A 15,105-nucleotide genomic window follows, 5' to 3' on the forward strand; every position below is an offset into this window, starting at 1 on the left:
ATGAAATAGACCTGGCTAACAGAGGGTCCCGTCCGTTGAAGCTCAAGATCAGCGGACCATTGTGTCGCAACTATGCATCCATTTGCGCTGAATTCGCTCCAAACAATTCTGTTCCACCCTCTCTCACATTCGGAGAAGTAGAAGCAAGCAAGAATGCATGCTACGCTGCTAATTTCCCAAAACCTGCAATCAGCATGCTGAAACCAATTGCTCTAGCCTAACCGGTGTAAAAATCAAGCAACCATCCTTGGGAAAGGAGTAAGCAAGTGTTGAAATTATACTGAAAATGGTTGGTTGAGGAAATTATACTGAAAATAGTTGGTTGAGATAACACCCATAAGGACCTGCATAGTTAGTTGAGTAACACCCATAAGGACCTGCAAAAAATCTTCATACACCAAGAATTTAACGGTTTGATACTAAGCAATGAGCAGACAGACGAATTTCATAAGTTCACTTCCATAATTTTCTGTTATTACTTTGATACAGCACTTGACTGTAATTAGCTTAACTATAACTTATATATAATTATACACAGTTTCGCAAAGGAAGCAGTGAAAATCTACCACTCTAAAACGAACCCCATCACACCATTCCTTGAATTTGAAAGGGAACAGGTTGTCTACTAGGCCATGTTTCTATCTTTTCAAAATATTTTGCTGGAACAACACCATCAAAGCCTTCAGTCAAGATTACTTTGTTGTCGGAAATGTAGAGCTTCACCCCCTCTGAAACAGGAGAAACATCACATATCAATGCATTATACATTGGGTACCAAGGATCGATTATTGAATCTGGTTTTGAGTTGAAAATGTTTGAAAAATGTAGGGAATTTGTACCTTCTAAAGCCTTTCTTACATCTAAGAAAATCAAGACATTAACATCCCGCCGCATACCTGGAGAAATAAGTTATAGGTGTTTTGAAAAAAGAAGTTCTGCAAAGCAAGTTGGATAAATCAGACAGGATACCAATCCAAAAAAAAAAATGACAAGATATTGGCAGTCAACTACAAAACTGTAAATCGTAAGTGGCAAAACTGTCAAAATTTTCTCGATCGAAAGAATTTTTCTACTACAAGATTCAAATAACCAAAATCAATGAACAAGAATGTAATAAATGATATCCAAAATTTTAAGTTAATAGTACCACTGTACTTCAAACAAACAAAAGAGGGAAGAGAATGTAAGATTTGGGTGACACAACCCATTACCAGATTATGATGTTTAAATTAAACTGCCAAACAGAGGATTTGACTAGGCAAGAGACGCCTATACTAAGCAGGAACCTTTCCTATAATGGGTTCAATGATTCAATCTCACAAAATTGGTGCCCTTTAATAGTTTTTACCAACAAAAGATGCATTAAAAGTGTCTTAATGGAAATATATAAAGCACAACTAGCAGCTAAAAGTTTATGATCAAGAGTAGAGGTAGGTAAGACCGAGTGAAACATTTATTCTCTAGAAAACCGAGAGATCCTGAATCTCTCAAAATAGGATCAAATATGATGAGGAGCAAACGTCAAGAAAAGATGCAAGAAACACAATCACACAAAGCAATAACACAAGATTTATGTGGTTCGGCAGTTGTGCCTACACCCATGGGAGAATGAGTGTCACTAGTTTTTTACTTATAGGCTGGTTGATGAAGAATATATATGTGTACTAGCATGGCTATGATCACTTATGAACTCAACATAAACTACCAACGTCCATCTCGAGAAATGATGCTGATTGATAAAGACAATGGAATGAAACTGCAAGCAAATCATATCAACAATTACATGATTCAAAAGATTGATTCCTAGATGACTTATTCCAGGTTAGAAGGTGAAATTGGGATTGATAACAATGAACTTGACATATAAGTAAAAAACTAGATTTCATTTAACTTGAGAATTGTATATAGGCAAGGGCATTTTGTAAATGCTGTGAGAACAGGTTACGTCTTACAGAACCCTTAACAACCATGAATTTAACTTCTTCTTTTTAATGGAATCTGAATAATTTATATTACTAAATAGAAGTATAGAACAAATTTGTAGGAACGCATACTCATAAAGCAAAGTTACAATGCTGAACAATTTATAACGCTAGTTATGTTTCGTGGTTTTCAAGATTTCAATAGAAAAATGTCATACTTAGGAAACAAAACCATGCAGGTAACTAACAAATATGTGAGGAATTTCTGAAGCACATACCACTAATTACTTCTCCATCTGTTGGCAAGCCACTTGAAAAGTGAACATGCAACCTTTTCATACGCTTGAGACCAGACAGCAATATAGATTCTAGATTCTTCTTATAGGTTCCGTGTACACACACTGCATTTTGGGGAGGAACTAGCTGTGAGTGAATAAACAAATAAGCATTGAACCAAGATTGATGGAACCTAATTTTGGGACAAATCCCTGCACTTGACACTTTTACCTGGGGCTTCATCTGCTGAAAGAATGGGCTTTAGCAAGCTTTCAGATTCAACAATCTGCAAAATAAAAATGAAAAACCAAAAATCAGAGATTAGAACACAGTTACTTCCAAAAAGGTTATTGTTTTTTTTTTTTGTGTTTGTTTGTTTGAATGGTGCAAACAGCTTATTGTTTAAAGACTGAAAATCAGGAAGTGACAGAATACATGGAGCGGCCAATGAAATTAACATTCTCTACCTCACAATTTACTGTATCACAATTATGTGCACCTTGAATCTGATGCTAACAAAAAATAAATAAAAACCATTCTTATTTTGTATTTTGCACCTCAGACCGCAAATAGTTGAACTGTTGAACAGTAGGCCCATTCCTTAGGCCCTGTTTGTTACAGATTATGGCAACCGATTGTGAGGGCTAAACCGATTGCCGGACCCAAAATTATGTTTAAATTTGAGACCAATAATAGATTTGGCACACAAGATCGGTTGTAATAAACCTAAACGAACAGGGCCTTAGCATAGTGATTGTTTGGTATGGGACATGTACAAGTATAAATGAAATCAACTTAAAGAAACCTAAAAATAATACACCACATTTTTGGAAGTTTTCATTGTTGCAGTTGCATGGGAAACAAACGAGAAAAGTTAATCTTTTAGTATCTATTTCAACTTATTTTTCATTTATCCTTGTTTTTCATCCCATTTTTTTAATGGGAAACAAATGTGATACAGTAAGCTTGGTATAATTTTATCTTCTGCTAACAAGAGGTCAACCTCACTATTGTCAACAATCTCAGTGATTTTACCCAGAATTGTGGATTTCCTTTGATCTATTTCTCCCATTACAACGTTGACCCAAACTTTCAATTTAGTTGAACAAATATAAGCTTCTAACCAAGTCTCACCACAACAAACCCAACCTCTCTAGCTTTGGTCAGCATTTCACTTATTGTAACACTACTAGATACGTATGGCACCACATTCTTCGTAGGTTTAGCGTGATGTGGGTTTTCTCAAGCCGGCTTGTCAATCTTTTTGACAGCTGGATGGGAATCTCTTGGCCCACAAAGGCAAGATCCTTTGGAGATTAGTTCTTCTAGCCACATCGTGGGTAATTTGTAAAGAAAGAAATAGTTGGATCTTGAAAGGTGTATCCAAAGAGCCTTATTCACTGCATACGAAGGTGATGCTCTTGACTAGCAGATGGGCGTTAGCAATCCTGTGCTTTAGGATGCTACTAGCTATGCTTGGAGCACAGGAGTCCGCATCCTAAGAGATTTGACAATGCAAGTGTAAAAAATTTGAGATCGGGTGAGAGGGCACAAGATCGGCCAATAGTGATGTTGATCAGTTAGCTCGCACAGAGTCAGCAAAACCCATTTGGAGTTGTTTGATTTTCTTTCGCCTTGACTCCTTTTTCTAGTTTCTTGTACCTTCAGGTGCACACCATTACAGACATATAAGAAATATGCCCAGCTTGCTTGTGCTCAAGCTTCTTTTCCAGGTAAACCATGCTCCAATTAAAGGAAGGTCTACTAGAACATTCCTCCCAATAAGATTCGAAACTCATGAATCCCTGGAGAAATGTTAGAGCAAACAAGACATTCCCCAAGATTCAAAAAATCATGCAACCCTGAAGTAATAATATTTGGAGATTACATTATAAGTATATAACTCCCTATAATATGTTATATTCACAATCCAATAGCATTCTAGAAACATATTTGGTAACTATAAGACACACAAGCAACGAATAGCTGACAGCCATGGATGAGCCCAGCTTTACAAAGTGCACTTCATTGTGGAATGCATCTCCCTATAAAGTTTCACACTATAAAAATAAAAACAAAAACTCCCTCTTTCAAAAAAAATAAAAAATAAAAAAATTAAAGCATATTACTTTATACAGTTACATTATAGAAATGTGATATGATTGATATTATCTCATACTACAGTACTTAAATTTGTTAAGTCCAGCCAAGTTAACATTTTACGGCAATACTTGAGTCGCATTCAGCAAGCAGCATAGTTCAACAAAGATGGGATCAATATCGTATTACTTGAGGCACTTAATTCCATATTTCGCCAGATTGGAAACCCATACATTATCAAAGAATATCCAGCCATTTGCATCGGAAGAAAGGTGCAGATAATATTCGGTTCAATCAAAGAAGGAAATCTTACCCTCATTGTGTGGCCCTGGTTTGCTCGTATCAAAAGCTCCCCCTTTTCTTCCAAGAGGCTAAATCGCTGCTTGTTGTCCCTTCTGACAGCCTGAAAATGTGTGCAGACAAGGCTTAAACTGTTAAGGTCTTCACATTTTGCACGAAAAAACAATTTTGATAGAATCATTCTCTTCTAAAATATAGTGGTTATAGCTTATACATTCTGAATCGAAGTTAACAAAAAAAAATCTATCGAAGTCGGCAGTCGGCAGTCGGCAGTCGGCAGTCAGCAGTCGGCACACAGGAAACCAGCATAAGAGATTTAAAATGGCTGAACAGAAAAATGTATCTCCATGGTGCAAATAATGATTAAGCACCTTTCACATATATAACAGTTGAACATACGAAGAAACTCTGTTGCACAGGATATACCATGCTTTGAGCTGTTAAAGGAGACCATCAAATCAAATAAGCTGGTGAGGGGCACGTTTGGATCGTACACCCAAAATTGCAATTTCATCCATTTTCAGATTGCAGTTACATAAACTACAATCCAAAAAGAAGCAAATTGCAATTTGGGTGATCAACCAAACGCACCCAAAAAAGAAGAATAACAGAGCTCTCACTCTCACCTCCCTAACATCATCAACCGTATGCGATTTCAATCGAACATTAGCAAAAGTGGTCACATTCAACTCCAATAAATCGCGCACCCTAACATACCCATCGCTTCTCATATCCAATTTCAACTCAGCAGCCATATGGCGCAAGATCCGTGTCCTGGAAACCAGAATTTGAAATAAAAACAGATATCTAACGAAAACGAAACACAAAACCTAAACATAAGCAAGGAATTTGAAAACGTTACAGGAGTCTTCCAAGAGCGTCGATTTTATCCATTCGACCATCACTTCCTCCGCCTCTAGATTCTCTCAACTGAACACCGCTCGATTGAGAACCCCTTCCTCTCCCACTGATAAAGAAAAAGAAGATTGATTTTGGCAATAGAGTAGAATAGATTAAAAAGAAAGAGAGATGGAAACCCTAGGTTGGATCCATGCCTTCTTCTGGAATGAGAAGAGGCAGAGATGAAAGCAGAGGCGGTTTTGGTATTCTCCATCTGATGATTTAGAGCACCGCCTGCTAGTACCAGTTGTGTAGGAGAGAGGAAAGCAGAGGATAACCGCAATATGCGAATACCATTGCTCGCACTTGCCCACATCCACGCGAGAAGGGTGGGTGCCTTGTTGCGTTGAAAAAAAAAAATAGACCAAGCAAGAAGGTTGGGTGCCTTCACTGAAAACTTGCCACAGTATTATAGTGATCAAGGCCGTTGATCTGTTGAGTAGGGGGACAACAAATGAATGGTTTGAATCATCGAGCCATTATATTTATAAAAAAACAACATGATTAGAAGTTTAGAACTTAAAAAAAAAAAAAAAAATTGTACCATGGCTCTTTTTTTTATATTCTCAACTATACACTGGCCATGATCATCCATGGTTTTAAATTTCGAACCGAAATGACCGACACTGAATGCATCAAAACCGAAACGGTCATTTATTTCGGGTGAAATTTCGGAATTTCGGTCGAAATTTTGGTTTTTCCGAACTTTGACCCAAAAAATATGTTTTTTTAATATTAATTTAATATTTCACTGAATTTCGGCTGAAATTTAATATTGAATAAAATATTAGTTTCGGGTCAAGTACCAGATTTCGACCGAAATTTCGAAATTTCACAGTCCGAAACGGTACCGAAACCGAAATTTTAAACCTACGATCAGACCACCGTTGGGATCATCAGATGGCAATTTCTGGGTTTGTAGATATGACGATAAGTCTAGCAACTTCCATAGAAACATGAACTCTTTTCAACTCCATAAAAACAGCGCCTGTGCGATGCACTCTCAAAATCTTTTTAATCAATCATTATTTGCAAATGAGATTAGAACAGCTTGGTAATTAATTTATGTTCTTTAATACTTCACCGCAATGCCCAACACTTTTTTCATTGTGAAGAATGAAAAAAAAAAAAAAATTTACCCAAACTGATTCTCTTCTGCCCAGTCCAAAAAGAAGAACACACCCTTATATTTGGATGATGTGGTTAATGATGGCTTCGAGTACCTTAATGTTCAATTTCCAAATATCATTGATGGGGTGTAAAAACGCTACAGCCTATCGGCTTCTGACACATGGCTGGAGGAGGGCCCACCGCAGACCAGCCTATCAGCTGCCGACACGTGTCCCGAGGGGGGCCCACTGCAGATCCCGCGTCAGCAAGGGTAGTTCGGTAATTACCTCAGAGTAGGTGAGCTCGGGCCTATGGTTGGTTGACACCTGCCTTGGAGCATTAACTCCCCACCTACCCCAAATTTCCCCTATAAAAGGGCTTCCAAAGCTCATAAATCAGGGTAATAACTTCTTCACCCACCACTCTAAAAACTAACTCTGCACTCTTGCTCATACTGACTTGAGTGTCGAAGGGCCTGTCCGGAGTAACACTCCGGGTTGGTCATTCTGACCTCGTTTGCTCTTTGCGCAGGGCTCAGCTACTCAGCTCCCTCTCCTCGGCTTCTCGGGTCCTCCAGTTCGGCCCTTACGTCACTGTCATATCTGTTACCGATTTTAGGCCTAACAATCATCAACTTAAAAAACATAGAATAAATTAAAATATTTTAATTGCAAATAAGGCCCTGTTTTGGGGTCGAAATCAAATTCCCATTTCTTCCATGCAAGGCCACTTGACTCGAGGATGGGTGAAAAGCCGATAAAGTAGGGGTGGGGTGGCTCGGAAAGTAGTGGACTATGAAGTCAAACAAATAAGGCTCCGTTTAATTGCAAAGACAGGATTTCAGATTATCCATAGATATTCAGCCCATGCATAGCCAGAGCTTCTTCACTTTACTTTTTCCTGATCTATGGTCCTCACAAACAAGTATCACATTTCATTAGATTGGGGACTATGCACATGAAAAGACTTCAAACATGGGTAAGGTAGCGTTGGCTTACATTTAAGATTTAGTTGTGTTTAGAGTAGCAGAAAGTTATTTTCAAAATTACATGAAACTCTGCCATAGAACAAGAAATGAAATATAGAGAAATGGGTGGTGAGAAGTAATAGATGCAAGGGTGCCCTAGCATGAAGAGCCAGAAAAGGACCATTGATTGGATCCACATCATTATGGTTTTAATTGCTTAACCCATTTAAAAGGTAACTGGAAATGATGTGGATCCAATCAAGGGCCCTTTTCCAACTGTTTAGGCAAAGGCACCTTTAAATCTATCATTCCCAGCATAAAATTCATACATCTAGATTCAATGCTTATTTTTAGCTGCATTTGAATACCTAAATGGACTAAATAGACTCACTCAAATTGATTAAATTACCATCCAAATAAAATTCACCCAAGATTTTGGCTTCCAGGAAGACCAATTCATCATCAATGTAGAAGACAATCGGTGGCATAATTATACTACGCATGTCCAACCATTTTATATTTTCATCCACATACCAATCTCAATTTAAAAATTACTCCCGCTAAATTAAGAAACATCAAAAGGTTTTCCATTGTAACTTCAAAATTCAGCACTGAAAGTTCTACTACCAAAAGTCACGTTCAAATCACCCATTTAACCCAAAGTTAAGTGAAGACTCTAACTAAGCCACGAGAGTGCTGGCGGTGGTCGACTCACTGCACGAGTGAAAGAGAGGTGTTAGCATCACAGTTCAAATTAAGCTCAACCGATTATATTATAAACACTCGAAAAGTGTTTCTGGTCGATCGACCAGATAACTTATCTGGCCCGTCGACCACAAATACAGTTGCAGCCCATTCATTTGATGGGCCCTGACATAGATAAGGTGTGCACAAAAAATCGTCTCCATAGGATCATCCTAACCATTGAATTATTGAGGTGCAAAATGGACAGCTATGAAATCTCCCCATTTTGCACCTCCACAAATTCAGGGGTTAGGATGATCCTGTGGAGATGATTTTTTGTACACACCCTATCTATGTTGGGGCCCATCAAATGAATGGTTTGGATTACCGACACAATGTGGGCCCCACTGTATTTCTGACCGACCAGATAAATACAGCACAATGAAAATATATAATAAAGGGTATTGTTATATATTCGGCTGCAAGGAAGTCCATCAAGAGAAAAACATTGATAACAAAGAAATTAATGGATGCTTAGCATAACAAAGAGGGCTACAGAAATTAGAGATGCATAAAAAGGAAGATCGTATCAATATGAATAAGCTTCGTAAAGGAGATTTCATAAAAGGCAGAATGTATCAATATGAATAAGCTTGGTAAAGGTCCAAGCATGAAAATTGGGAATGCAGACATATTACATCCATTTCATTGAAGAAACGTAGTAGAGAGAACAGGAAATCCACTTATTCTGGTACTTCATTCCATCACAATATCAAAACACTGATTTGTTCTAACATGAATGCAAAAGCCAAGGAATTCTAGCATGATGAATGAATTTACTATGATTTGGTGATGAACAAGACCCCAAAAATAGACACAATTTATCTGATTTGGTGATGAACAGGACCCTAAAAATAGACACTCCCTCACATACCCTATTCTCCTATAAAAATTGGTGACTTAATCAATACCGTTCAACCCAAGTGGAGAGGAAGAGAATCAAGAGGTGAGGAAAAAAACCTTTCAATTCTCTCCCTCTCCCACTCTCTCTAGTCTCTACCCCTTTCTCAACATTTGGTAAGCAGTATTCCGTTAAAAAAACTTTCACGGTTGCCAAACAAAACCTGCGAGTGAAATAATGCCAGACAAACAAGCATAAACAAACTCTTTATGTTAATCAATTAGCTTTGTGATTATGTTCGTTGACATTAATACCATCAAAAGAAATCTTGTTGCATCTTGTAAGAATCTTGAAAAGTGGTAATCAACAAAACAAGATTCACATAGCATTAAGGCCCCCACATAAATCAGCCTTAAGATACTCTTCTAGAAGGTATGAGATAACTTGACCCAAGATATGACCTCCAATTTATCATGAGCTGAGGAAGCCTTTGCGTTAGGAAGTGAATCACATAAATGAAACCCTATATGTGGCCCTTCAAATAAACCTTCCCATTCAATCAGCCTCCCAATACTAATATCTATTTAGTCTCGGGAGAGAGAGGGAATCGAATCTACTGCCCTTCTCTTTAAGAGCTTCATCTAACACCACGAGTTGGTGGCAGTTGGAGAAGTGAATCACATAAATGAAAGAATTACAAGTGTACTGTCATGCATTCATGACAAATAACTAGATCTATCAAAGAGGAAGCGTATTTCTCACCGTTTTTAGTAAATTTTGCCATGATGCATTAGAATATTTAGATGCACCAACTAATATTCATGGTTGATTTCAAAGCCACTTGAGAAGGTAGTGGCAGTTGAAGAGGCACATTTGCAAAATACAGCACAGAGGTCACACAACAACTAGCTTCTTATTGATGCATACTCAGTCAGTTATTTTTGGAATTGTGGAGCCCTTGCATATAGTTGATGTTCGTAGACATCAAGTAATCAAGGGCTACACAGATAGCAGTATTGGTCAAGAGGAAAGTGCTGACGAGTTACATTTCTAAGATGCATTTCTAAGTTCTGTACAACATGATTCAAAAGGATATAAAGGGGAAAGATTTGAAGTTAGAAACTGCAAATCCATGACATGGTTGCTGACCATCGAGCAAATCCAGGCAAGCAAAAAAATCCCCTACGCTTATATGAAGTTTCAAACTATGGACTGAACTATTATTCTGGTTTTTAGGAAAAGAGCTTGGGACCCAATCGTGGAAAGAGTGGGGAGGAGATTGCCCGCTTAGACGAGAGACTTGGTTTTTATTGGACGTTGGATAACTTCAATTAAGGTTGTGCTAACGAAAATCCCCATTTATTATCTTTCGATCTTTAAATGCCCTAATCAAATGCATAGAGCAAATCCAAAGGAAATTCTTGTGGGAAGGATCAGATAAAAGAGAAAATTCCACCTCGTTAGTTGGAAAGAGGGATGTAAACCCATAAATGTTGGTGGGCTTGGAATCATGAATCGAAGTACTTTAAACAAAATTCAGCTAGGCAAGTGGTTGTAGAGGTCTGAGGAAGAAAGTCACTCACTTTTGACCAGAGTAATCAAAAGTAAAATATAGTGTGTCCTACAAGAAGGTATCCCAAGGATAATTACAGTAGAGCCTAATAGCGTGGAGTTGGGGTGCAACTCGGGTCGGGTTCAACCCGAACCCGTCGGGTTCAACCAAAAAAAAAAAGTCGGGTCGGGTTGAGTTCGGATTGGGATCGAGTTGAGTTTTCCCAAGCCGGGTTGAGTTCAGGTCGGTCGGGTCCAGGTTGAGGGCTTGGGCAACCAAACCCGAGTTCAACCCGACATTTTTTATCATTTTTTTATTAAGCTTAAAAGGTCAGGTTAGGGTTGGGGAAAACGGTTCCTCAGGTAGGGTTGGGTTGAACATCATCGGGTTGGAAATCGGTCGGGTCGGGTTGAGTGAATGGTTCCTTGGGTCGGGCTGGGGCTGGCCTCAACCCGACCAGAGTTGCACCCCTAGTGTGGAGGATATTATACAGCTCAAGCACAAGTTCGCAGAGGGCATTCACTTAAAAGCTTATCAAGGATCTAGGGTAATGTTTTGGCAAGACAAATGGTGATCAGAGGAAGCACTAAAGGTGTTGTTCTCTAATCCCTATGTAGTGGCATCCAACAAATAAGTGTGGGTCCAAGAATGTCTCATGAGGGAGGAGGGCGGGATATCATTGAACCTAAAGTTAAGGAAAAACTTATTTGAGAGAGAAATGGAAAGAGTTGCTCAATTGTTGGCTATCTTGGACTCACTTTATATCCGGAAAAGCAATGAAAATAAAAGGATTTGGACCTTGACGTTGACCATACCCTCACTCCAAACATGAACACAAATAATGGTGCATTGAATTTTTTTCATGCTTATCCTCTACTCATCAAACCAAGAGACCACACATAGAACCACACAGAATTTCATGCAATTCTTTCAATGTATACATTTCAACAATATTCCTCTTCCAAAATTGGACATGATCCAATTAAAATAAACTTTTATCAAAAGGCTGTAAAATAGGTGTGAGATTTAACTAAAAAAGCAATCCCAACCCATATTCATCTAGCAGCAACCTCTGAATCACATGCACAAGGGCCTTCTAACAGTTAAATTGAACAAATGGAAACCAAGATAACAGCTACACAAGTCAAACCACAAGTTACACCTAAAGACCTGCATACCACTGAAACGAAAACTAAATCTAGCACTATGAAACAACAAGAACAAAGAAGCACAAATGAACGTCCAACTATCACACACCATCCTCCACACTCAACCATGTGAAGTAAATGGGAGCCCCTTTCCACCAACAGAATCTATAGACCAGGGTTGCAAAGTCAACGATAGCCGCAAGTACCTTATTAGATGTTCATGAGGATCATATAATGCACTCGGGACTAATGAAGTTCAAACTACTTCATAATTCAAACATCTCTACATGGAATATATGACTTTAATAAGAAGATTATTAAATCACACCCACAGCAATATCAAACTGAATAACAAAGCAGGCGAACCCTTCATCTACCATTTATCTCTACAATTTTTCACCTAGATTCCAGAATTGAGCTGAATACTAGTAATACAGACATTGAGAACACATTATCCATCACGATGAAATTAGACAACCAATGGAAACAATACCCATAAACACGTGTGCGTGTGTGTATTGCGCTAAATTTTAAGTATCAGAAGCATAACATAAATGAAAATTCATAGTGATAACAATCATAATTGAAAATGTAAAAACATTCCAAGAGTCGCAGTTAAGACGAACGAAGAACATGAAATGAGTGCAGAAGGGAACTCACTATTTCCAGACTGGTGGAAGCTTCTTCGTCCTCTTGTAATAGCGAGCCAACCGGTGAATTCGGCTCTCAACAAGGATCAACCTGAACTTAGAATCCTTATCCTTCCTGTTCCTCTCCAGATGTTTCCGAATTGCCACCGCTGTCTTAATGAGATGGTACAAATCCTCGGGAATCTCAGGAGCAAGCGCTAGAAAAAGAAGGGTTTTTTTGTTTTTTTTTCAGAAACAAAATCCATATGTGACATTTTTCAAGAGAAAATTAAAAGGACGAGATCTTGATCTTACCGTGGGCCTTCAAAATACGTAAGATCTTGCTCCCGGTGACGCTCTTAACCTGAGCAATTCCATGAGAATCACGGAGAATGACACCGATCTGAGACGGCGTCAAACCCTTCTTCGCAAACTTGCGGATATTCTCCTCAACCTAGAACAAAATAATCGCATAAAAATCAGAGAAAGTTAGGGTTTGAAAAAAGAAATTAATTGAGACGTGAGAACAATCAGATAATGTAGAAGAGAAATGATGAATTCTCACGTCCTGAGAGGAGATCTTGAGCCAGCTAGGAGGCGTCCTCTTGTACGGAAGAGCCGAAGAGGAAATACCCTTTCTGCATACCAGGAAATAAGACCATGTTTGGATAGCAAGAAAAAAGGAGACTTTTGATTCTACACGGAGAAGAAAGGAGAAATAAGGGAAAAAGAAAAGATTACCCGCGACTGTGCATTCGGCCCATGGTAGCGTTTGAGGGATGAGGTTCTACTACTCTCCAAGGACTCCGCCTCCTCTTTCGACTCTTTCTCTTTCTGAGTGCAAGAGGGGTTCCTGTTCTCTGAAAACCCTGATTAGGGTTTTATACCCACATATTATTTCCTCACCACAACCACCCCTATTTTACTTACTCCACCCTTTTTTATTTGTTTTTTCCTCTCTATCCCCGTTTCCTAAAATGGGCATAAAGCAAATTTCACGCCCATTTTTTTTCACTAAAAAAATGGGTTACGAGATTTTAAAAGTGGGAGAGAGAAACACCCCCAACCTTTGATTTTTTATCCAAGAAAAGCCTCAGTCTTTTTTTTTACTTTTCCTCGGATCAAAAATCAAGGGTGGCAGGTTTTCTCTCTCTCCGCCCTTGTTACGCCACCGTATAATTTCTCTTGATTTACATGCATTTTACAAACATTTCATAGACATTTTATAAGGTTCTAGGACAAGCTGTTATAGGGATGGTGGTTGTAGGACAAACACTTAAATTGGGTGTTCTAAGTAACCTTGGACATACACAAGTTTTCCCATTATACATGCAAATGTGTGCGTAAAATACTTGCTTTGAAGAAAATGTTCTGAGGCAAAAATAGAGCTCACTATAAAAAAAATGTTAAGATAGCAATAGTTATAACGAAATTTACATCAAGAATGTGTTTAGAAATTATATGGTGTCCGAGAGGGCATGCTCGTGTGAGCGGCACGTGTAAGTGGTGCCCTTGATGTTTGATACCACAACACCATTTTAAAAACTGTGCTGCTGTTGGATCAATCATCAACGGCGGCATGATCTCCATACTGCTCGAGCACCATATAATTTCCCGTAGGGATTGCTAGGGTCCATCGCAAAAGGCATTTCGCGGCAGGTCTGTTGGATGTAAACCAGCCACCTCGTGAATGAAGTTAACAGGTTTTGTATCCGTGCACGAGGTGGCTGGTTTGACATGCGACGGACCAACCACAAAATGCCTTTTGCGATGGACGCTAGCAATTCCCTTTCATTATATGGGGCCGTCCGTGAAGTCAGGTATGAGCCGTACCACCCTTGATATTTGAACCAACAATATACCACTTTTTAGGGCATTGTTGGATCAAATATCAAGGGTGGCACCCCCTACACATGACTTCACGGTCGGGGAACATATATTTTCTCAGTCTTAAGTCTTAACAACCCACAATTTCAAACAAGGAGCGGCCAGCGAATATTAAAAACGACGGGTGATATATTAAAAAGACTGTGAGTGTGATATCACCTTCAATACCTTTGTTTAAGATGTTAATTAATCGATAAAATGATTTTTTTGGGCTAAGGCCCTGTTTGCTTGGGATTGTTGCAACTGATTGTGGCCCCAAACTGATTATTAGACTCTTTTATTTGGAGTCCAATAATCAGTTTGGGGCCCACAATCGGTTGCAACAATCTTAAACGAACAAGGCCTTAGACCAGTTCCACAAAGATTATGAAAACTGATTGTGAGGGCTACACCGAATATTGGACTCAAAATTAGGGGTGCAACTCGACCCGAGGAACCCAATTTTCCAACCTGAACCCGACCCAACCAACTGGATTTCCAACCCGATGAGGTTCAACCCAACCCGACCCGAGGACTCCATTTTTCCAACCCGAGTTTTCAAGCTTTAAAAAAATAAAAAATAATAAAAAAAGTCGGGTTTTACTCAGGTCGGTTTGCCAAACCCTCAACCTGAACCCGACCCGGGTTGGAAAAAGTCAACCCCAACCCGACCCGACCCAACCCGAACTCAACCCGACCCGAGTTGCACCCCTACTCAAAATTAAGACCCATTAAGAATGGGCCTACTAA

The 15,105-nt window shown here is 38.9% G+C and overlaps 2 protein-coding genes across 4 annotated transcripts; both read right to left on the reverse strand.

Annotated features, from left to right (window-relative positions):
• Positions 1-389: 389 nt before the first annotated feature.
• LOC143876577 (uncharacterized) lies at positions 390-5,880 on the reverse strand. 3 transcript variants are annotated; one of them, XM_077378283.1, is made up of 8 exons: positions 5,636-5,880; positions 5,461-5,565; positions 5,225-5,372; positions 4,612-4,701; positions 2,430-2,484; positions 2,201-2,323; positions 840-896; positions 390-728 (listed from the first exon to the last, which is right to left on the reverse strand). In XM_077378283.1, exons 1-8 carry the CDS (start codon positions 5,812-5,814, stop codon positions 586-588), a joined length of 900 nt encoding a protein of 299 aa, XP_077234398.1. In that variant the 5' UTR covers positions 5,815-5,880; the 3' UTR covers positions 390-585. The 3 variants fall into 3 exon arrangements, with proteins under 3 accessions (XP_077234398.1, XP_077234399.1, XP_077234400.1); XM_077378284.1 differs by having other exon boundaries at positions 5,654-5,878; XM_077378285.1 differs by lacking the exon at positions 390-728 and having other exon boundaries at positions 850-935.
• Positions 5,881-8,015: 2,135 nt separating this feature from the next.
• On the reverse strand, positions 8,016-13,387 carry LOC143876578 (small ribosomal subunit protein uS15-like). Its single transcript, XM_077378287.1, has 5 exons — positions 13,231-13,387; positions 13,055-13,127; positions 12,805-12,943; positions 12,521-12,707; positions 8,016-8,289 (listed from the first exon to the last, which is right to left on the reverse strand). Exons 1-5 carry the CDS (start codon positions 13,251-13,253, stop codon positions 8,256-8,258), a joined length of 456 nt encoding a protein of 151 aa, XP_077234402.1. The 5' UTR covers positions 13,254-13,387; the 3' UTR covers positions 8,016-8,255.
• Positions 13,388-15,105: the final 1,718 nt, after the last annotated feature.

The sequence above is a fragment of the Tasmannia lanceolata genome, unplaced genomic scaffold (genome assembly GCF_043159265.1).
Source record: "Tasmannia lanceolata isolate RefF3 unplaced genomic scaffold, GAP_Taslan_0.1 ptg000005l, whole genome shotgun sequence".
NCBI lineage: Eukaryota > Viridiplantae > Streptophyta > Magnoliopsida > Canellales > Winteraceae > Tasmannia > Tasmannia lanceolata.